Here is a 24,890-nt window from a genome sequence, read left to right on the forward strand (position 1 = left end):
ACACCAAAATTTACACTTGGCAGTCAAGTAATGTTCTCCTGGCAGCCGCCAAACCCAGACAGCGTGATTCATCACTCCAGAGAACGCGTCTCCGCTGCTCTAGAGTGTGATGGTGCCGTGATTTACACCACTGCATATGATGCTTGTAGTGGTGATGTAAAGTAATTGAAACCATTCCATGAACGCTCTACACATTGTTCTTGAGCCAATCTGAAGGTCACATGAAGTTTGGAGATCTGTAACTATCGACCCTGCAGAAAGTTGACTTCCTCTACACACTGTGTCCCCCAGAATCTGCTGATCCTGCTCTGTGATTTTACATAGCATACCACTTCATGGCTGAGTTGCTTTCGTTCTCATTCGCTTCCACTTTGTTATAATACCAATAGCAGCTGATGTGGAATATTTATGTAACCCAGGTTTAAAAGATGCATAAATAGTAAAAGATAAGTGAAGTCTGAGAATATAAATATCAAAGAGTTCATTTATTTAAATTTTCTTGTTTATTAAAAAGGTAAAAGTTCATGTAAAATTATTAAAAACATGTTTGCATTGTTTAAAATAAGTTATCTTTCTTTTCTTGTGAATTGTTTGTGAGAACTGTAATTTCCTACGGGGATAAGGTCGGTGAAGGTAACACAGGGTGGAGAAGGAAAAGGGAAAAAGAGACGAGAGCGCGAGAAGAGAGGGCGGTGGTGCGTGAGTTACACAGAGCATCCGGAGAAGTTAGCTTGTTTTTTATGTACTAAGAGTAAGTGTGTTTTGACTTTTCGGACAGATAAGTCACAGTGTCGGTAAGCTAGTGACATAACACGTAAAGTTTCAGCGTGAGTCTGGACTGTGTGCTTTGTTTCTTGCGGCTGTGCACGCATTAAGTTAAAGTGAGGCTAACCCAGCCGTTCGCTAATAAGGACTACTGTAGGCTGCCGTTTCGCTATAGTTGTGGAACGTAACAAGCTGCAGAGGATCGTTACCGAACTGGATAACGACGGACACACCCCAGATAGTCACTCTGAGTGCCCGCGTCACTCAGAGTACCTCTGGCAACGTGGGAAGCTAAAACAGGTAGCTTGTGGAGCACGTGGAGATCACGGACTTTCCTCATCTTTGTGCTACTGCATTCAGAGCGGAGTGTTTCTGACGGAGCTGAAGACAACTTGTTACCTGGATTAAGCTGGTGGGAATTGCACGTTTCACAAGGTACTGAGTTTATTTATTTATTTTTTTGCTCGTTGAGTGAAGAACTTCCGGTTGGGAGATCGTTTTGGATTTATACTGGAGCAATACAGGCCTGCAACGTAGGGTTTATCTCTGCCGGCTTTAGGTTTAGTTTGGGACTATAATTGTTTTATCACTGGTGGTTTACACTGTATGTGTGGAGATTCTGTGTACAGTGGGTAAATTGCTGTGTGTGTTTTTGGTTTGCCTGAATACTGAAATCTGCCATTTTATTATTTTCTTGTTTTCATTGTTTGGTAAATTAAAGGAGGGTTGCAATGCTCTACTTTACATGGTGTATGACATGATTTACTGCACTATAGACACTAGTGTTAATTTTCGCGTGTAGTGCTACTGTTAAGGAATAAGCTTCATTGATCCCAGAAACAAAAGAGAAGTTAATTTAAAACATCGTACGAGAGTACACTAGAAAAAGAACCCAAAGCCCATTTATTTAATGGTATTGAGTAAATGAGGGCTACATAAAATGGAGGCACCGCTGGGATTTTTTTGGGTCTCATAGAAGTATTAAAGGAGCCACACGCTAAAAAAAAAAAAAAAAAATTAAAAGTTAACCTACAGTAGCTAGTTTACACTTCTTAGTATTTTTGGCTATTATGAGTATGGCAGACCACACCGGGCTCGCTGCAGAGCTGAAGAGGTGGTGTCGGGGTGAAGGTTTGGAGGAAGCTAAAGCACTCTTGGTTCTGGTTCCAGAAGAAGTGGAAATAGCCCAGATAGAAGAAACCTTGGAGACTATTAAGTGTCTAGGACGAGTCCGGGTTAGAGGGCGCTTGTTCCACACCCCCTTGAGCTGCCTAATGGTTCTCTGCGAGTGCAAACAAAGTATACCTAAAGATAATGCACCCAAGGAAGTGCTGGACCAGCACAGTGGTGAGAGATGGCCGATAGTGACTCTTAATGAATGTGCAGCTCGTGACGATTTTGCTGTGAAGTTGAAGAGTCTCTTAGACACTGAGGGTAGGACTATGGAAGACATACAAAGCTTATTTCGCAGCTTTGCTCCTCCGCAGCGCAGCTCTGATCCTTCCATAAACTCCACTGAGTCTGTCTTGCAAGCGGTTGGTGATTTTTTGGAGAAGGCACGTAAACCACAAGCTGAAGGTGGTTATCGGCGTTTGAGGCTGTTTTCAGGGAACTTACCAGTTCCCCCTAGTGAAGACCCCTTTGACCATTGGCTTGAGCAGGCATGGCTCATGGTAGAGGAAAGTGACTGTACAGACAAGGAGAAAAGGCGCAGGCTGATGGAAAGTTTAAAGGGGCCGGCGTTGGAGATTGCCAAATCGGTCCGTGAGTCAGACCCTGAGGCGGGCCCTGTTGAATACCTGGAGGCTTTGGAAAGCGCCTTTGGCAGTGCTGAGTCTGGGGATGATCTCTATTTTGCTTTCCGCTTAATGCAGCAACAATCAAGTGAAAAACTGTCTGATTTTCTGAGGCGTCTGGAGAGGGCCCTCAGTAAAGTTGTTCAGAGAGGAGGATTTCCAGCTTCTAGCAAAGACAAAGCTCGCCTAGAACAACTCCTGAGAGGGGCTGTTGTTTCCGATCTCATGCTAATTAATCTGCGCCTGAGAGAGAGAAAGTCCAAACCCCCAACTTTCCTCCAACTCTTAAGTGAGATTCGCACAGAGGAAGAGTATGAGGCATCAAGGAGGAAACTCAATACCTCAGTCCAGCATGTGCAGACAAAACCTTTAGGGACTGACAATACAGAAATACAAAGTCTCAAAGCTGAAGTTAAAGAGCTTAAGGCCAAGTTAGCCACCTGCATGACTAAGTCCCCTGATGTCAAAGAGAAAGGCCCGTCCTCAGTGCAGTCAAGTGAGCCCAGTGACACCAAGGAACTGGCTGCTTTGAAAAAACAAGTGAAAAGACTGCAGCAGAAAGTAGCCCAAAGAGATACTGTTCCGGACTCCTCTTTAAAACTGGCTACCATGGCAGCAGTAGAGGCTAACTCAAAGACAAGGACCCCTTACCAGAACAGAACGCCTTTGGATGAGCAGTTCTGTTACCGTTGTGGGGAAAAGGGACATTTTGTCGCAAAGTGTCAAAATCCTGAAAATCAGAGCAAAGTTATTCGAAAGCTCATCCAAACTGTCAAGACACTGAAAGAAAGTTCAGGTACTTCAACAAGTAATGCCCCTGACACTGACTGTCATGTCAAGCAGGGTCTTCTGACTTCTCCCACCCCAGCTGGAATTCCGGAGGGACTGATTGGGCCCCCAAGTATTGTGCCACTTAAAGTGAATGGACAGCCCTGTAATGCCTTATTTGACAGTGGATCACAGGTCACCATAATATTCGAGTCCTGGTACAAAGCCCATCTGCCTTCCACCCCAGTGCATCCAGTCACTGGTCTCAACATTTGGGGTTTAAGTGAGTCCAATGTCAGTTACCCCTACCTCGGCTATGTTGTGGTAGATGTTGAGTACCCGGCTGAAGTGACTGGCACCAAACACACAGTACCTGTCCTTGCCCTGATCTGTCCAAGCCCAAAAGAAGAGCAGATTCCTGTCATTGTTGGCACTAACACCAGCCATGTCCGCAATTTGGTGCACGAATGCAGAAAAGAGGGGCGTGACATAACCAAAAGCCTGGGCATCCAAATTCACAGGGAGTCGCTACCCACTTTCACAGACTCCATCACCCTAGGCTCTCAAGATGACCAGGTTGGCTGTGTGACTTGGCAGGGTTCAAATCCCTTGTCCTTACCCCCTGGAAAAGACTTGCAAATAACCTGCAAAGTTCATTTTCAGCAGACAGTTGGCAAAGAGATCTTGATGTTTGACTCTTCTCCCTTAGCTCCTCTGCCGGGTGATGTCCTGCTTCAACCCATGGTTGTGCCCGCCAATGCGGTACAAGTTAACAGCTTCAGGATCCTGGTGCAGAACCAGTCCGCCAGGGAAACCATTATCCCGGTTGGAACCGTCATGGGTCACCTTTATCGCACCGAAAGCGTCATCTCCATGCCAAACAAAGAACCAGAGACGACAGCATTTGACAGCAGCCAGATCGACTTTGGTGACTCTCCTGTGCCTGAAGAGTGGAAGGGCCGGCTTAGACAGAAACTAGCGGAACGCTCCCACGTCCTCTCAGTCCATGAATGGGACGTTGGCCTTGCAAAAGAGGTGGAGCACACCATCCGCCTGGCTGACACAAGACCTTTTCGGCAAAGATCACGTCGACTGGCACCTGCAGATATAGAGGATGTAAGAAAACATCTGCAAGAGTTACTCTGTGCCGGCATCATTAAAGAATCCCGTAGCCCCTATGCCTCACCAATTGTAATAGTTAGAAAGAAAAATGGCACCATACGGATGTGCATAGACTACAGGCTCCTTAACAGTCGGACCGTGCCAGACCAGTACACGACCCCCTGCATTGACGAAGCACTGGATTCTTTGTCTGGGAGCAAATGGTTCACAGTGCTGGATCTGCGTAGTGGATACTACCAGATTCCAATGGCGGAGGAAGATAAAGAGAAGACGGCGTTCATCTGTCCCCTAGGCTTTTTCCAATTTGAGAGAATGCCGCAGGGAATAACAGGAGCACCTGCGACTTTCCAGCGTCTAATGGAAAAAACAGTCGGAGACATGAACCTCCTCCAAGTCCTGGTTTACTTGGACGACCTGATTGTTTTCGGAAAGTCGCTGGAGGAACACGAAGAGCGGCTCATTAAAGTCCTAGATCGTCTTGGAGAAGCAGGACTAAAGATCTCCCTGGACAAATGCCAGTTTTGTCAGCCACAGGTGAAGTACCTCGGGCATATTGTGTCTGCCCAAGGTGTCTCTCCTGATCAGCAGAAGATTGAGGCTGTTACCACCTGGCCTCAGCCCCACGACCTAAAGACTCTGAGATCGTTCTTAGGTTTCTGCGGATACTATAGGCGATTCATTGCTAACTATGCTGCCATTGTGAGACCTCTCACTGAACTGACCAAAGGTTATGCTCCGACACAAAAGAGCAAGAAAAAGAGTCCAGACATCAACAAGTCCTACTTGAAAGAGTCAGAACCCTTTGGAGATCGGTGGGATGACGCCTGCAGCAAAGCCTTTCAGCAGATCATCCACTGCCTAACCCATGCACCGGTATTAGCCTTCGCTGATCCTACCAAGCCCTATGAGCTCCACGTGGACGCAAGCTTCAAAGGATTGGGGGCTGTCCTATACCAGCTACAAGAAGGGGACCTAAGGCCAGTTGCATTTGCCAGCAGGAAGTTAAGTCAGGCTGAGAAGAGGTACCCCATACATCAGCTGGAGTTCCTGTCATTAAAGTGGGCTGTGGTTGATCGCTTTCATGACTATCTGTATGGGGCGCGCTTTACAGTGCGAACAGATAATAACCCCTTGACTTATGTTCTGTCTACGGCAAAGCTCAATGCCGTGGGACACAGATGGTTAGCTGCTTTGTCCACGTATGACTTTGATGTCCATTACAGACCAGGCAAGCATAACATAGATGCAGACATCCTCTCCAGAAACTTTGACACTGATGCTGAATGGGAGACTATACCAGAGGCAGCTGTTAAATCCATCTGCAAAAGAGTACAAGTTTCAGAAAGCCCAGGGTGTCCCACCAGATGTGTCGACCAAACCGGGGCTTCCCCGGAATGCATCCCTGACATCTATGCATTTCCTCTTACAATGGAGTTACAGTCACTGGAACACGTCTCAAAAGCTGATCTCGCTAAGGCACAGAAAGAGGATCCAGTCATTGGTCCAGCGGTCAAAGCTGTTCAACAGAATTTATGGACAGGCAACACACCGGAGCTGTCGCTCCTAAAAAGAGAGAAAGATAAGCTGACCCTGCTGAGTGACGGTCTGCTCTATCGCATCACCAAATGTCACTCAGGGGAGGAGGTCCATCAGCTAGTCCTGCCAAAGGTGTATCATGATGTTGTGTTGAGATCAGTACACAATGACTCAGGACACCTCGGCATAGAGAGAACTCTGGATTTACTCCGTCGAAGGTTCTACTGGCCCAGAATGTTGCAAGACACTGAGGACCATATCAAAAGTTGTGGTGAATGCATAACACGCAAGACTCCTGCCCAGAGAGCCGCACCGCTTCACCAGATCTCCAGCAGTGGACCTATGGATCTGGTGTGCATTGACTTTCTCTCAATGGAGACGGATTCCAAGGGCATGAGAAATGTTTTAGTGGTCACAGATCACTTCACGCGCTACGCCCAGGCATTCCCGACCAAGAATCAGACGTCTCAAACAGTGGCCAAAATCCTAGTGGATAAGTTTTTCGTCCACTATGGTCTTCCGGCTCGTATCCATTCAGACCAGGGGCGAGACTTTGAGAGTCGTCTGATCAAAGACTTGTTGAAGAACATGGGGATACGGAAGTCGCGCACTACTCCGTATCATCCGCAAGGAGACCCTCAGCCAGAGCGGTTCAATCGAACGCTGCTTTCTATGTTGGGTACTCTAAGCACAGAAAAGAAACGTCAGTGGAGCCAGCATGTCCCTTATTTGGTCCATGCTTACAACAGTACAAAATGTGATGCAACTGGTTTTTCGCCATACTTCCTAATGTTTGGCCGTGAAGCCAGACTGCCAGTGGACTTGTGCTTTGGGACCACAATTGACAAAGCTGAGGAAAGTCATTCACGCTATGTGTCAAAGCTTAAAGAAGATCTCCGTCAAGCCTACAAGCTAGCATCCGAGACGGCAGACAAAGTCCATCAGAAGAACAAAAAGGGCTATGACAAGAGAGTTTGTTTCCAGTCTCTAGAGATAGGAGACAGAGTCCTACTAAAGAACTGGGGTCTCAAAGGGAAGCACAAGTTGCAAACAAGATGGAGTCCAATACCTTACCAAGTTGTTGGAAAAATGCCCAACCTTCCTGTCTACCAACTAAAGAAAGAGAATGGGAGTGGTCGTCTGAAAACAATCCACAGAGACCATATCCTTCCTATTGGCCAACATGTGAAATTGCCAATCCCTGAAGAAGGCAATAACTGTTGTGACAGACAAAAACCAAAGGGCAAGAAACCAAAGCAGGCCACAGTTGCGTCTGACCCTCAGCTGTCACAGGATTCTGATTCGTCCTCAGAAAGTGAATACTATGAGCCTCAGAGATACTACTACACTCAAGAAAGAGTGAGAGAAGCATTAAGACAGGCTCTTAGATCTCAAGCAGTGCCACAAGAGGATTGTGCAGGAGACCAGGATGACGTCAGTGATGAAACGGATTCTGATCAGCGCAGTGAAAAGGAGGAACTGCCACTGGAGGATGAAGACGTTAATCGGGACAGTGAGACTGAGCCCGACCACATGGTGGATATTCAGGAGGAGTCTGACCAAAATGAAGAAGATGATCAAGATTCTGCCCCAGAACCTGATCTGGATCCCATAACAGCCCGGTCTGCCAAAACTCAGAAACCAAATACACACCGTAATTTGTTGGGTGACACTCCTAAACTAAGGCCTAAGAGACAGATTAAACCAGTAGTTCGTTTAACCTATGATGAGCCAGGAAAAGCTAAAGATCAGCCTATCACTATTATACATAGAGGGGTTGTTATCACTATAGGCAAAGACTAAGAGCCAGAGTATGTAAAAAGGTCATCCTACTTCCCAAGTTCTTGTAGTTCCTTGGTAGTCTGTTGAGGACACCAGACATTTAGTGGGGGGAGGGTGTAACCCGGGTTTAAAAGATGCATAAATAGTAAAAGATAAGTGAAGTCTGAGAATATAAATATCAAAGAGTTCATTTATTTAAATTTTCTTGTTTATTAAAAAGGTAAAAGTTCATGTAAAATTATTAAAAACATGTTTGCATTGTTTAAAATAAGTTATCTTTCTTTTCTTGTGAATTGTTTGTGAGAACTGTAATTTCCTACGGGGATAAGGTCGGTGAAGGTAACACAGGGTGGAGAAGGAAAAGGGAAAAAGAGACGAGAGCGCGAGAAGAGAGGGCGGTGGTCCGTGAGTTACACGGAGCATCCGGAGAAGTTAGCTTGTTTTTTATGTACTAAGAGTAAGTGTGTTTTGACTTTTCGGACAGATAAGTCACAGTGTCGGTAAGCTAGTGACATAACACGTAAAGTTTCAGCGTGAGTCTGGACTGTGTGCTTTGTTTCTTGCGGCTGTGCACGCATTAAGTTAAAGTGAGGCTAACCCAGCCGTTCGCTAATAAGGACTACTGTAGGCTGCCGTTTCGCTATAGTTGTGGAACGTAACAAGCTGCAGAGGATCGTTACCGAACTGGATAACGACGGACACACCCCAGATAGTCACTCTGAGTGCCCGCGTCACTCAGAGTACCTCTGGCAACGTGGGAAGCTAAAACAGGTAGCTTGTGGAGCACGTGGAGATCACGGACTTTCCTCATCTTTGTGCTACTGCATTCAGAGCGGAGTGTTTCTGACGGAGCTGAAGACAACTTGTTACCTGGATTAAGCTGGTGGGAATTGCACGTTTCACAAGGTACTGAGTTTATTTATTTATTTTTTTGCTCGTTGAGTGAAGAACTTCTGGTTGGGAGATCGTTTTGGATTTATACTGGAGCAATACAGGCCTGCAACGTAGGGTTTATCTCTGCCGGCTTTAGGTTTAGTTTGGGACTATAATTGTTTTATCACTGGTGGTTTACACTGTATGTGTGGAGATTCTGTGTACAGTGGGTAAATTGCTGTGTGTGTTTTTGGTTTGCCTGAATACTGAAATCTGCCATTTTATTATTTTCTTGTTTTCATTGTTTGGTAAATTAAAGGAGGGTTGCAATGCTCTACTTTACATGGTGTATGACATGATTTACTGCACTATAGACACTAGTGTTAATTTTCGCGTGTAGTGCTACTGTTAAGGAATAAGCTTCATTGATCCCAGAAACAAAAGAGAAGTTAATTTAAAACATCGTACGAGAGTACACTAGAAAAAGAACCCAAAGCCCATTTATTTAATGGTATTGAGTAAATGAGGGCTACATTTAGTAGAAAGGCAATTTCACGACTGGATTTGATGCAAAGTTGCATCCTATCATGGCACCACGCTGGAATTCACTGAGCACCTGAGAGCACCTTATTCTTTCACAAATGTTTGCAAATGGCCTGTATTTGTATAGCGCTTTACTTAGTCCCTATGGATCCCAAAGCGTTTACACTACATTCAGTCATCCACCCATTCACACACTGGTGATGGCAAGCTACAATGTAGCCACAGCTGCCCTGGGGCGCACTGACAGTGAGGCTGCCAGACACTGGCGCCACCGGGCTCTCTGACCACCACCAGTAGGCAACGGTGAAGTGTCTCGCCCAAGGACACAACGACCGAGACTGTCGGAGCCGGGGCTCGAACCGGCAACCTTCCGATTACAAGACGAACTGCCAACTCTTGAGCCACGATCGCAGAAGCAGTCTGCATGCCCAGCTGCTTGGCTGTATACACCTGTGGTCCTGGAGGTCATTGGAGCACCTGAATTCAATTATTTGGATGGATGAGTTAATACTTTCAGCAATATAGTGTATGGCTGTAGTTAGAAATGAGAACAATAGATCTCTTTAAGAATTAGAACTCTTACCTTCAGCTTTTCTGAATCGCTTGACAATCCCTTGTCTTACCGTTGCAGCAGAGATGTTGTTCTCCACTGCTGGCGTTGCAGCATTAACACCAGCTGAATTAATGACATGGACTGGCATTACTGCATAATCTCCCACAGCTTTCTCTGTGTGTGAGTTAGCAAGACAAGGACCCTCATTAGAGTCAGTTAGGTTATCTGTCAGTTAAAGAGGACAAAGAGTTTTTTTTGTTGTTTAGTTTTACTGTTTATGAGTGGCTCATTTTTTAGCTGTAAAGTAAGAGCAATGGCTCTAATTAGGTACTCATTTAAAGCATGTCACAGTAACAGCGAATCAAGATATTTTATTTTTCCTTTTGCATTTTTTGACACTTTTGGATGCTTTGAGACTTTGACCCAACGGTCCCCGTGCACGAGATGCAACGAAGCTCGGCACCAACATCACCCCAGAGTCTCCGCTGGCAGCATTTTAAAAACATGTCAATGAAGTTGTTATGATAATGAGCATATATACTCTCTCTGTTTTGTTTTTTTGTTTTTTTAACTTAATGAGACACCTTGGGCTTGTTTACTGAGGATGACAAACACTAACAATCCTTTCATACTTGTGAACGGCATTAAAAACAACCTTTTATGTCCACAAGTTATGAGTCTACAGGGGAAGCGTTAGCATCCACCACAATGGTTGCACTGATCAAGCTCCTTAAGGTATATGCATGTGTGTATATTTAGCAAATGTGCTACCAAAGAGAGTTCATACAAAGAGCTTGACGGCTGGTATTTCCTCCGTGGATAGAGGTGTGTTTAATTTGGCATTATTCCTCGTTTGCTGTAGAGCCAAATCAACTGGTTCACCCAGGCTGCTAAAGTCTCGCTGGAACGTGGCGGCACCATTCACTCCATTTTCCCGCTGCAAAAATACATTAATCAGACAGACAGAGAAGATAATTGCATTCCCAGCAGCTCAAAGTGAATTTTGAATAGCAGCTCCTTTGGTGCAGATGATTCATGCACACTGAAAAGCTGCAAGTCCTTTGTACCGCTTCCCTCTGTTCTATTAGATGTAGACATGCAGACATGTAAATAGACTAGTAATATACACACTTTCTCATTTAATGTTTTTTTCTTTATTTTTACAACTTTCTACATTGTAGCTAGATACTGCTACGATGGTACTGGCTCACATGAGGACTGCCCCAGGAAAGGAGGACCAAGATCACCTCTGCTGCTGAGGATAAATTCATCTGAGTCATCAGGCTCAGAAATCACAAGTTAACCACATCTCAGATTAGAGCCCAGATAAATGCCACACAGAGTTCCAGTAGCAGACACATCACTACATCAACTGTTCTGTGGACACCGCACGATTCAGGCCTTTATGGTCAAATAGCTGCTAAGAAGCCACGACTAAGAAAAAGCACCAAGCAGAAGAGATTTGTTTGGGTCAAGAAACACAAGGAATGGACATTAGACCAGTGAAAATCTGTGCTTTGGTCTGATGAGTCCAAATCTGAGATCTTTGGTTCCACCTGCCGTGTTTTTGTGTGACACAGAAAAGGTGAAAGGATGGTCTCTACATGCATGGTTCCCACTGTGAAGCATGGAGGAGGTGTGATGGTGTGGGGATGCAACATGCATCTCATCCAGTTTGCATTTAGTTGGACCATCATTTAGTTTTCAACAGGACAATGACCCCAAACACACCTCCCGGCTGTTTAAGGGCTATTTAAGGAGAGTGTTTAAGGAGAGTGATGGAGTGCTGCACCAAACAGCCTGGCCTCCACAGTCACCTGACCTAAACCCAACCGAGATAGTTTGGGATGAGACGGCTCGCAGAGTGAAGGCAAAAGGGCCAACAAGTGTACAGCATCTCTGGGAACTCCTTCAAGGCTGTTGGAAAACAATTTCAGGTGACGACCTCATGAAGCTCATCGAGAGAATGCCGAGAGTGTGCAAAGCAGTAACCAAAGCAAAGGGTGGTTATTTTAAAGAATCTAAAATATAAAACATGTTTAGAGTTATTTCACACTTTTTTGTTTACTACATAATTCCATATGTGTTCATTCATAGTTTTGATGCCTTCAGTGAGAATCTACAATGTAAATGTAAAAATAAAAATAAAGAAAAACCATTTGATGGGAAGGTGTGTCCAAACTTTTTACTGGTAGTGTTCATTCATATAAATCATTTCAGAATTTCATTCTCCTAAAACATTACATCCTCTATATTCTGTGGTAAAGGACTTTCCATATATAGGCTGCATATTGTGAACATTTTTTTCCTATTTACTAATATTATATATTTCTCTCACCTTTAAATACATTTATACACTCTGGATGCAAATGAAGCCACATACCAAGACATGTTTTTAGTCACACTGTTGTAGAATATTATATTCTGCCAGCACCTCTTTCCACACTCTGAAAAACGTCTGAACAATACAAATTGAATTCACAAAACAGCAAAGCTGACCTCCAGCTGTCAAAGCTCGGACAGCACTGACTGATGAGCCTCAGTAGAGTTTAATGTCAAGATATGTAATAATGTACTGTTGGCTGATCTAAAGTTCTAATGTTTTAACTCATTGAATTTCTTTTGAATGGTGTATAACACAGAAAAGCCACAACACTATTCTTTATCAGATAAAAACACGCAAACCCATGTTGTCACCTTTTATAGCACACATATTTGAGTGAAGACAAACATTCAAGAGAAATTTGGCCATTTTATTCAAAAATTGGATTCACAATTTATTCATATCTCTCCAAGTCAAGGAGCATTGATTTTGAATTGAACCATGGAAATACTTTCTTATCTTTTTAAAAAATCTTATTAAGAGTGAAAGCCTGTTATTCACATTACATTTAGCTGTTTCCTGCTGCAGGAATTAGAAGACAGCTTCAGGGCAGCATGCACTTTTCTGTGTGGTCTGAGTCCAAGAACCATCTCAACAGTATCTGCTTGAAGATTGTTGATCGGGACGATTAAAAAAAAAAGGGAAAAAAAGACACAAAACAGGGTTGCAACCATTGGCTGGAGTTTATTACTAAATGCTTACATGCAGAACAAAACTGCAAGAGAAGCAAATACAAAATCTTCTTCAAATGGCAATTTTTCATAAAACACAGCAAACAGCAGCACAGAACATTTTTTATCATCCAGGAGCCATTGTGGTTGTTTACAAAAGGATTTTGTTATCTTTTAAGTGAGGTGGATCCCTCTTGCAATGAATAACATTTCTGAGAGGGGTGGTTACACGTCACACACTTGTTCATGTAGTGAAAAAGTATCTGATGCTGTGCATTTAAAAAACATTAGAATAGGATTTTTCTCTTGATTTGATTACAAAAGATAAAGTTTTATGTATTCTATATTCAGAGCATGTAAAGCGAAATATTTCAAGGCCAAGTCAGGAAAAAGGGCCAGTATCAAAAGAATTTGAGTAAATTAGTATTCAATTAATAGAAACATTGTGCATCTCTAGTTCAAACACTGAAAAATAGTCTCATTGGCTGGAAGGGAAGTGTGGTGGAGATAGAGATTATCGAGAAAAGTCAATTTAGGAGCTCTTGAGAGATTCATAAGGAGTGGACTGGTCCTGGTGTCAGTGTATTATAAGCCACTACACACAAATGTCCTCAGGGAAGAGGCTACAGCTGTTGCATTCTTGACATCAAGCCACTCCTGAACTGGAAACAGTGTCAGAAGCGTGTCAGTGGGACTTCTGCTCATTGGTCCAAAGTTCTCTTTTCAGATGAGTCCTGAAGACTAGAGGAAGAGTGGAGAGATATAGAGTCCAATGTCTCTGAAGACCAGTATGAAGTTTCCACAGTCTCTGATAATTTGGGGTGACACTTCCTCTGCTGATGTTGGGCCACTTCTGCTTTACAAAGTCCAAAGTCAGCACAGCCATCTACCAGGAGATTTTAGAGCACATCATGCTTCCATCTGCTGATAGGCTTTAGGGAGACACAGATTTCCTTTTCCACCAGGATGTGCTCACACAAAAACTGCTTTACTGGTTATTACTGTGCTTCATTGGACACCCAACTCACCTGAGCTGAACCTCACAGGAAATCTATGAAGTACTGCCAAGAGAAGAAAGAAAAAAAAACACCAGACCAAAAAATACAGATCAGCTGAATGTCACACGCTGAAGATGTGAAAGTAAACCCAAATATAGCTTCAAGCCTAAGTCGCATGAACAAAAATTAACATTTATTTGGCAAAGGTGTAATCCAGTAACAGGCAAAAACAAAGTCCATACAGAAAGTGTGAAAAAACTCACAGGCAGAGCAGCAGGGAACAAATAGTATAACACACAAAAAACCCAAGTGAAGACTTACATATACATCAGAGGTAATTAGAGAGTGGGAACACAGCTGGGAAAAAGCAAAGCTGAACAGAATCAGACTAACGAGACGGGTGAGTAAAACCAGATACAAGGCACAAAGCAAAATGACTTTCAAAATAACACAGGAGGTAATGTAGCAAGGAACACCACAGACAGGAAGGCTTCACAAAGAACACAAGAAATTGGAAATTATAGCCAAAGCTCTGAAGTCTCTGAACTGAGAGTATAACCCTGGACAGCAAAACTCAAAGCACCATACAAATGCAAAACCAGGAACCGAGAACTCAAAATAATTCAGAGGTTAGATAAAAAGGAAACAATAGCTACAAGTATCTGTAAAGCCACCAGCACAGAGAGTGGCCAGTCATGCGTCGAGCAAATCTTCACCCTCCGCATGATCATTGAACAAACGTTGGAATACCAAAGGAAGATTTCTATTAATTTCATTGACTTCGAGAAGGCTTTTGACAGCGTCCACCGGCCGACTCTATGGGCTATCCTACGCCACTATGGAGTCCCTCAGCAGTTTGTAGATGCCTTTCGTTGTCTCTACCCCAACTCCCGTTGCTGCGTCCGGACGGATGACGGCTGCACAGATTTCTTCAAGATCAATACTGGCGTCCGACAAGGATGCGTGCTATCCCCTTTCCTCTTCCTGTTGGTAATTGACTTCATCATGCGACGATCAGTTGACCAAGCTGGCATCGGTGTGCCCTGGCACGAAGCGCGTAATCTCACTGACTTGGACTTCGCAGGTGACATCGCCCTGCTGGGCTCGACTCAGGAAGACCTCCAAAAGTTGACCGCGGCCCTGCAGAGGGAGGCGACGAAAGTTGGATTAAGAATCAGCGTCAAAAAAAACCAAGGTACTCCGAGTTGGCTATGCACGTGCCCGCATTCCTGTCATGATCAACCAACAACGTGCTGAAGAGGTGGAGAATTTTACATATCTTGGCAGCATCATCTCGAATGACGGGGTCTCTGATCGGGATGTTGACGCCAGAGTAGGGAAGGCAGTTGGTGTCCTGCGACGTCTCCAACCTATTTGGAACTCGACCTCCCTGAATGTAAGGGTCAAGATCAGACTACTGAACTCTATCGTCTTCCCTACTGCACTTTACGCTAGTGAAACCTGGCGCTCAACAAGTGCAATTATTCAACACCTGAAAGTGCTTCAACAACATGGCCTGCGGCGAATCCTGAGAATTTCCTACCGGGACCGAATAACAAATGAGGAGGTCCTACGAAGAGCAGGCACCCGCCCATTAGCCGATGTTGTTGCAGAAAGGCGCTTCCGCTTTGCGGGCCATATTTTACGCCTACCCTCTCATCGCCCAGCTAAGATTGCCATGACATGGCGTCCACACACTGACAAGCGAAAGCAAGGCCGACCAAAGACCACATGGCGTCGAACATTCATGGACGATCTGAGAACTGTCGACATTGCCTGGGACGAAGCTGAAGCAGTCGCTGCTGACCGACATCGATGGAGATCACTAGCTGCCCGATGCGCCGCCCGGCGTAGGAGGAACTAAGTCTAAGTCTAAGACCAGCACAGAGAAATACAAAGAAAACACAACAGGGAAAAACGCTAGGTTCAGTACCCAGGACCACGACACTGATGCTCTATTTTCGCCTGTAAAGCAGGAGTGGGGTAGGCGGAGGTTTGCCCTGGTCAGTGTTGGGAAGGTTACTTTTAAAATGTATTCCATTACAGATTACAGAATACATGCCCCAAAATGTATTCTGTAACGTATTCTGTTACGTTACTCGACGAGAGTAACGTATTCTGAATACTTTGGATTACTTAATATATTATCATGCTTTTCACAACTACGTGAATGTACTATTGCTGTGATTTATTACTATTACTGAAGGTCCGTGGCTCCGAACCCGTAGTAAAGGGACCTCTGACTAATACGGCGGGGTCCGTGTCGGGCTCGTAGCTGAAAACTAGCTTTACTTTGTTGTCTGGGTCAACTTTGCTTGCAACAGACAAAGAGAGGCGTTGAAAGGCTGCTCCAACGGAACTTATTGTTTCGGAGGAAAACAGGAACACAGCGTACAGTTGAGTCTTAACAGCTTACTTACAACTGGGCTCATCAGGCACTCTTCTTGGCTGCAGTGGTTATTATTATATTTACATGCTTCCATCTCCCGTTTTTGCTCGATGACAGCTCGTACTTTTCCACTCGCCTTTTTCTCCCTCCTCGCGCTCACAGCCACATAACGAGTATGGCAGTCCATTCTCCCTGCAACACGGACTACACTGCCCATGAGGCTACATTCTTTAGAGCTGTAGCATTCTGCAGCTTAGCACAACAACAACAACAAAAAGGCGCTCCCTCACCCAGGAAACACGCAGAGAGAGAGAGCGTCACCCTGAAACCACGGCAACCGTAATGCTGCCGCCTGGAACAACAGAACGTAGCTGTCAAACAAAACCCAAACAGTCCTGACCCGCCACAATATGAAACAGGAAAGTACCGCAGTGTAATCCATTTATTTCAACAAAGTAACTGTATTCTGAATACCACCTTTTTAAACGGTAACTGTAACGGAATACAGTTACTCATATTTTGTATTTTAAATACGTAACGGCGGTACATGTATTCCGTTACTCCCCAACACTGGCCCTGGTGCAGGTGTGCCGAATTACGTCGTAGCGCACTCCGTGCTTGCTTGGAAGTACGCACACCGGACACTAATGTTTTTGTCACTTTTTATGGAATCAAACTCAAAGTAAGGTCAGTACTTCCACGCTTTAAACGCTGCACGCTCATACTCTCTCCCGCACTCGATATATTATTCATTGTTGATCTGCACACAGCTGTTGTCACAAACGTTGCACTCGCTTACGTCACTGTCATGAGACATTCTCGCAAAAAAAACGCAGCGTTCCTACGGGCAAGTAACGGTAATCTAATTACCGTTTTTGCAATAGTAATCCCTTACTTTACTCGTTACTTGAAAAAAGTAATCAGATTACAGCCCATCTCTGATTACAAGAGTCACACACCATGTGTGCTTCCATGCCACACTGTGGTGATCTAGTACTGAGGGTATAATAAATGTGCTTTTCAGAAGCTCGACATTTCTGACTGTAAATCCAATTTTTGACTTTCATTGTGGAAACTGTCAACATGAAGTCATTTCTTTGCAACTTCTAAATAAACCTGTGTCATAGCTAACATAAGAAAAACAAAATGTTAGCTTTCTAGTACATGAGTTGGAGAGTTGGAGAGAAGTATATTAACAACTACTGAACTGTTACACTGTGCTGCCTTATTGATGGTATACCAGGCCAATAGCGAGAATGCAATTGAAGTCAACTATCTCCTGCTACATGTTGCATTCGCCCAAAACTGCTTGAACTTCTATCATATTAGACTGTCACAAAGGTTTGAGGTGTGAGCCGGGTACCTTTTAGTGGGAGGAAAACGCAACCACATCCCTGAGAATAGATTTATTTTAACCTTGAGCGACAATGGAAGGCAACAGTGTTTTATTTATTTATCCTTTTATTTATTTTTTCATGAGAAATGAACATGTTTTTGAATGTATTCTGGACCCATGGACCAGTTACTCAAAAACAAGAAATGAAATCCAACAGAAGGGCTTTGTCTTTTATATGGTGACATTCTTGCCTCACATCTATTTTAATTAGAGAAGGTCAGAAGCAAATGAGGAGGTTCTAAAATGTTTTTCCATCATTTAGTTTAGAAGCGAACAAAGTATAAACTTGAACTTCACTACCTTGATAGAGTGATTCAGAGCAATTTTCCACGACACACTATCTGCAGCTGCGTGCATGCCCTTCAGTTTTTGTATGCTCAATTCTTTGCTGTTATTTTGATGGCCAAGGATAAATTCTACGCTCTGCCAGTTTACTACTGCATGAAAGAATGTGTGGGAACAAGGTGAGCTGCTGAGCTGCTTTGCCCGATTGTGAAATGATGATGACGATAAAAGCGTTAATTTGGTTTAAATATATATATATATATATATATATATATATATATATATATATATATATATATATATATATATAGTAGTTGACCTGCTTATTAACACTAATATCGAATCATGTATGTCTGGGGGTGAGTTTGATCGCATTATACTCTGCAGTAAATGCTAGTATATTAAAAATATATATATATATTATATTATATATTTAAAAAGTGAAAAGCCCACATGCTTATACTCCTGCCTAATCTGTTCAGTGGGACTGTCCCACTCACATTCGGCCAACATGAATCCCCGAACAAAAGGATCGTGTAATCTGGTGAAAAAAATCCCCATCAGATTATGTGTGAATGAGGGATTCTGTCACGTGCGTGTTGTAAAATAAGAGGAGAGGCGTGCTGCGAGCATGGAGAAATAACAGCAGTAACATTATGTCATCCAAAGTACTGATCCTCTGATAGCATGCTCTGGCAGAAGGACTCGGGTGTTCGCATAAACCCCATAATCTTATGGCATGTGTCCTTTCTGCATGTCTATGTATGTAGGGAGATTGGAGATAACAAACAGAGTTAGAGGGTGACAGAAATCAGCAGCAACAACAACGGCTCTAGCTGTTCTGCAGCACGCAATATCCAACATGTCTGTGCATTTCCACTTGAGAACATCACGGTTTTCATGATTTATCCCACAGCTCTCTGCTGTGGGATAGCTGCCAAGGCAACTGTTTTTTATCAAGGATGTAAGCGCTCCGTCATGGCTCTCCTTCTTCATTAGATCATAACCATTAGTGTAAAAACAGACGCCGCAATAAGGAGTGGGGGTTTGGCCCCAACAGTCAATAATCTCTGCTGACACGATGAGAAGCTGAAGATGTCGAGCCTGCCTGTCAGGCTGCCAAATGCTCGTGTCTTGCTACCCTTTTAACCAAAGATACAAGCACTGATTTCATCCAGGACGCCGTCTTTGCATGACGTACTTCAGTGGTGTGAGTTTGCAAAGATATTCAGGAAGGATGTGGTAGCAAGGCAACCTTTATGATTATGGTTATGTTAGTTGCCACTTAAATTGATGCCATTTTAGGGGATCATACTTGAATTACTTGGAATGATCAGAAGCATATGAGACCAAGCAGATTAACAATGAATGAATAAATAAATAAAATTAAAAGAAAGATCAAATCATTCCATAATATCGAGACCAGATAAATGAATTTTATTCCTCTTTTGCCCTTGGCCCCTCTTGTGTATTCAACTTTTCCTTTTCTTTCAGAACAATATGTACGAAAACTGAATGAAGAAAAAAACAACTTTCCAAAGCAGAAAATGCTGCTATTCTGCAGCTATGAGAGCATAAATAGTTGTGACCTTTAACTGCTCTGTTCTTCATGTTCGCACTTTCTGGTATTTTATTTCCTTTTTGAGGAGCAAAAGCCTCCAGCCAGGCATTTATCTATGGAAGCGATCGGAGCAAATAAGGTGTATTTTCAAGGTTTTAAAATATGCACGTCAACTAATGGGTGCATTAAATTGTCATTCGAACTTGAATGTTTAAGAATAACGAACTGTGGAGTTTTGATTTCTCTGAAGAATAAGACTCTATACTTGTGGCTTTCTGTGTAAGTCTGGGAAAAAAAAACAAAAATGCAGATGAATGACAATCCCAGTGCTGTCGGAGATAACAGAAAGCTGTCCTCCTAACTTTGCTGTAACACACTTCACTGAGACGGAGTTTTGGGTATAAAAGACTTTTTAGTCTCCAGTATTTCTTCATATTTATTCATTTTATCCATTTGGGCCCACAGCCTGTCAGCGTGGCTGCATATACCTGTGTTGGTTCTGTCTAACTACTTCTGGTTTCTCCAACAATCTAAAGACTTGTATAAAGATTGATGGGTGATGCTAAGTTTGCTGTAAGTCCGGATGTGTGTATGTATGAATGGCTGGACAGATGGGTGGATGGGAACTGTTGTTTTTTATGCTATAAAACTAATCTGACTTAATGGGATTTGAATTGTTCATTGCAATGATTGTAACAGGAACAATAGATTTCTGGCACTTCGTTGCATGTCTACCAGTGTGAGTCAGTCATCAGTGTCAGTCTGCAGAGTTGTGATGAAGACAGATTTAGCTCGCCGAGCGTTGATTGGCCATGTCAGTCGGGTTCCTGTGCTCCGGTGACTTCAGGCGATTGCACACAGTCGTTTCTACCGTACACTAAACCAAGGCCTCCACAGGATGCCTGCCCGGTCCATCTGCACTTGTTTGAAATGCTGCTCCACATCAGCCTTCAAAATTTACTTTAGCCAATAATCAGCTTTTTCAAATGTCTTAACAATACAAACTGATTAAATAATTATGAAGTGAATATAGCTGCCAAAAGATTAAGTGCTATTATGGAGCACTTCAGTCAAAGCGTATTTCAGTTATTTATTAGCTGTCTGAGTGGCTGTTGTGTTGCAGTCTACAAGATCATAAAGTCAGAAGTTAACAGGTTTTCAGAACACAAGGTGTTGTTTTGTCGCCATGTGTCTTAATTTGTCCCGAAAACAACACAAAGAATTAAAACTTTTTCAGTATAGACGCAGAGGACTTTTCTCATCACATTTTTAAAATTTCACATTATTTAAACCACACAGACGTTGTGGGATTGGTCAGGTTGATATTCGCATCAAGCTGAACTACTGGAATACAAGTACTTAATACATTTTAATGACACCTGTTATCCTTGTATTACTTCTGTAATAGAAATCGCAGTTTAAAATAATCTGCAAACTGTACAACTCCAGAGATTTTTTATTTCAGTATCTCAAAAATTCTCGTCCATGAACGACGGTGGCTTTTATTGTGAACTGCGTTGCGAGTTGGTTGAAAAGGACATTTTATAACTGTGGCCTTGCAATCTGAAAAGGAAAATTGTGAAGAACGTGACACAAAACTACAACAATGCTACTACGGTTTTGTATTGATTTCTGCCCAGCTTTAGCATGTACGAAGGCAACATAACCTTCACTTTTGCTATGAGAATGTGAAATAATAATGCAGGCACAGAGCGCCGTCAGAACAAATAAAGGAAGGGACATTCTTGGACAATTTATCTTTCTTTCTTTCTTTCTTTCTTTCTTTAAAAAAAAAGTCCTCCAAGGCAGTGCTGTGTGAGTGAGTCACGGAGTTTCTGAATGGCGGGCTGGGTTTATAAACCAATGCCAGCCCTCAACACACGGATTTGGAGGCCACTTGGCTTTGCAGTCTGTGACGGATGCACATGCAGGAAGGTCCATCAGCCTCAGCATCCTTACTTGTAACCCTGGCGGGCACAGGAACACAAAGACATCGCTTCATCATGAGGTCTTTCTTCTTACTGCTCTTCTCGCTGTTGTTTGTGTCCCACGGATCTTCAGCCGTAATCACAGGGGTAAGTACAGCCAAACAGGTACATACTTCATGGGTAAATAAAACGATTAGGCAGATGCTTTGTTTTTCTTTGATAGTTTTTCATGGACACTGCTACAAATTAGCCTTGTAATAATGGGCAATATAGGGTTATCTATACATATCAAACTTCAAACACTTCAAATATCTTTATCTATATCTGTCTATCTACACACACATACACATGCACACAGGTAGATATAAAATACATAGTTCTTCATTGTGACATTTATCATTCACTTGTATTTTTTTTCATCTGACAATTCATCCCCATAGATAGATAGATAAGAAAAATCTGTTAATAGAATATGTAAATGTATGTTATATATACATTAATTTGCATTTTTAATACTGTAATAGAAAAAAAAATCAAAGACAAAATATTCCTTGTATCTGACCACCCAGCAAAGCAAAGCATCCATATATAACAATAACAACACCTAAATGACCAATTACACATACTGTGTGTCATTTCAGATTCTGAAGCATGGCGGTTGATGACCAGTTTTTCCATTAATAAACTCATTTCATTTCTAAACTCCAATGCCTCTGCATCCTTTTTGATCATTTTGCTATCCGAGTCAAATCTTACATCCACACCCTTCCAATAAAACAGCCCTGTCTGTCACCACAGCCCTCTCACTCTGTGTCGCTCATTGTGAATTGAGAGAGGAGCGCGCAGCCATGAAACAGAAAGTGATTTCCATCCGCATCTGTCACATGAAATCACTTCTGTTCCTCTTCATTGTGTTCCCTTCATCTCATCTAAAGCGAGAGCTGTCACTCAGCTTCTCAGCTCTACACTCCAAGCGGTAAAATCACCAGCAGTTCTAAAGCTTTTTTTTTGTTTTGCTGAGGTATGACTGCAAGTGTAATCACACGCTCAAAATACAGCACAATGCACTGCAGTGTGTAATCGCGCCTCAGCTGCTATCACATTTCTCGCCAGCCTTTTCCTGTTAACGCTACCATAATTCTGCTTGACTGCATTTTTTATGTGTGCATGCTATAATTACATAAAGTCAGTACATCTTTCCTTTGATTAGACTGGAGAAAACACTGATGGGTGTTTGCAGAACTTTTACACACCTGACAAAATCGAGCTGTCTTTTTCATACGTAGTACGTGTGTGTGTGTGTGTGTGTGTGTGTGTGTGTGTGTGTGTGTGTGTGTGTGTGTGCGTGTGTTTGTAGGCCTGTGAAAGGGACTCCCAGTGTGGAGGAGGGATGTGCTGTGCAGTGAGTTTGTGGATTCGCAGCCTGCGTATGTGTACGCCCATGGGACAGGAAGGAGAGGACTGTCATCCTCTGAGCCACAAGGTGAGAGTTTCTATAACAGCCTGACTGATTGTACATATATTTATTAGTTTCAGGTTGGCCATTCTTGTATTTTGCTCGTTTGTGTTGTTGCGTTTGCACATCTCTGTTGCTTGTGGGGCTCGCACACAAGAATTTCACTCGCATGTGCTGTGCCAGTGTGCCTGCACATGTGATGTGACAATAAAAGTGATTTGATTTGATTTGATTTGACTGCTGGTGTCAGTGATGATGCAGGAGGGCATGAGAAGAGGCGGCAGAAATTCACACAGGAGGCCGTAAAACAACGCCTCTGCCTCTGTTTTCCAACCATCCATTATGGCTGACGAACCTGTAACCAGCACCTCATAATTCTCTCCCTCTAGGTTCCCTTCTTTGGCAAAAGGCTTCATCATACCTGCCCCTGTTTGCCGAACCTGTCATGTATTACCATCATGGAAGGCAAATCCAAATGTCTCTCACCCTACAAGTATCCTGACTTCTACCTCTGAGGACCTGCATTTACACTGTAAATATTTTATCTGCCTTTAAAAGCCTTTTTTATTTGGAATAAAGAGATATATTTAACAACGCGTCACCCTATTGGCTCAAATTAAACCATCCATTTAAAGGAAAACCCTCTTGTCCTTTTGGATCTTACGCTACCTAAAATACATTTTGACATTTCACTTTGAGATAAACCAAAAATAATACAAGTATAAATTCAGGGATTGATTTCTTTGATTAGTTTATTTTATTTAACAATATCGTCTATGAATAAAATGCCCAAAGGGACACGCCAGCATTGTTAAGACTCATACTTTAACATCGTTTAAGTTCTTGGTGAGCTTGCAGTTGCCCTTTTGGGAAGCATGAGAAGAAACACGTGTTATTGCAGCAGTAATGAAATGACATGCCTGCTGAGTGATGCTCACTGTGTGTTACAGTTTCATTATCCAGTCATAACTGAAACATAGAAGTGACTTTGTTTTTTTCATGCTTAATCACTTTTCCAACCACAAAATACCAAAACAAGAACCGTGGAGAACATTTTAATTGCTGCTAAAATACAAAGGTGCTTTTTTTAAAATTCACACTCACCACAACAGCAGCGTTTACACCACCAGGAAACACAGAGACTGCTATGAAATTAATCACTGTCAGGCTGTGATTTCTTCAAGGCTTAAGGCTAAAATTAGATTCGCCCAGTGTGTAAAGCAGTGACTCATATCTCCCATTTTTATAACAGATATTGGTCTTCTGTGGCTGTGAAGATCATTCAACCAACTTGAAACGCTCTCTTAGCTGCGCAACAACTTCAAAATATGACTTGACTGTCTAAAGCTTAAAAAAATATTAAAATCAGGGCTTCCAGGAAGTTTAAATGTCAAACATTACCAGGTTCTTGCCTCTTAAATGTGTTGGCTGCATTTCTGTGACTTGCAGTATATCAAAATTAACATCTACAGTTCTGAGGCAGCTGAGCTAACCAAGTCCAGTGATGATGACCAATGATGGAGTGAAAAAGTAAGTATGGAAGTAAGAAAAAACAATAATCACTAGAAGTCTTAAAGGGTTTACACATAAAGCTGAAAAAAGGTAGCAAGTGAAATCATGGTGTTACCTGAGCCAGCCTTAGGTGAAGCTGAAGACCACTCTGAAAATGAAAGATGTTCAAAGGTGGTGACCATACTCAGCCCTCCCTGTTAGCAGTAGCATCTGAATTGTGGGTAATGTAGTCACCAGGTGTTTAACAAGAAGGAGGAACAAGCTAAATCAATGAGGTGCTACAAGAATACTGATCGAATACTTGAATACTCAGTTGAGCGTACCATTTTGAAACAGCTATACCTCCATCTGTCCAAACAGTGTTTTTGTAAAACCCATTAAGGATGACAGAGGTCACTGTGGTTTGCTTAGGGGTTGGCTAGAATGAGAAGGTCTCTAGCAAAGCCAGCAGGAAAATCCAGGTAGCAGGAATCATAATTCCCCAGCTTCACAATGCAGCCTGCGTGCCCTGAAGACAACATTGTGTACCTAAAAATACCCACCCTGTATCTGCATCGCATGAGAGCACGTGCA

At 42.9% G+C, this 24,890-nt stretch overlaps 2 protein-coding genes across 2 annotated transcripts; both read left to right on the forward strand.

Annotated features, from left to right (window-relative positions):
* The first annotated feature begins 1,841 nt into the window (after positions 1–1,841).
* LOC146573728 (uncharacterized) lies at positions 1,842–9,126 on the forward strand. Its single transcript, XM_085275459.1, has one exon. The coding sequence runs from the start codon at positions 1,842–1,844 to the stop codon at positions 7,788–7,790; it is 5,949 nt and encodes a 1,982-aa protein (XP_085131585.1). The 3' UTR covers positions 7,791–9,126.
* Positions 9,127–21,340: 12,214 nt separating this feature from the next.
* Positions 21,341–23,348, forward strand: prok2 (prokineticin 2). Its single transcript, XM_085275508.1, has 3 exons — positions 21,341–21,496; positions 22,707–22,832; positions 23,195–23,348. Exons 1-3 carry the CDS (start codon positions 21,341–21,343, stop codon positions 23,318–23,320), a joined length of 408 nt encoding a protein of 135 aa, XP_085131634.1. The 3' UTR covers positions 23,321–23,348.
* The last annotated feature ends 1,542 nt before the right edge of the window (positions 23,349–24,890 follow it).

The sequence above is a fragment of the Mchenga conophoros genome, linkage group LG5, assembly GCF_057382185.1.
Source record: "Mchenga conophoros isolate Kocher_MC1m ecotype Shallow Benthic linkage group LG5, M_conophoros_male_GT1.1, whole genome shotgun sequence".
Lineage (NCBI taxonomy): Eukaryota > Metazoa > Chordata > Actinopteri > Cichliformes > Cichlidae > Mchenga > Mchenga conophoros.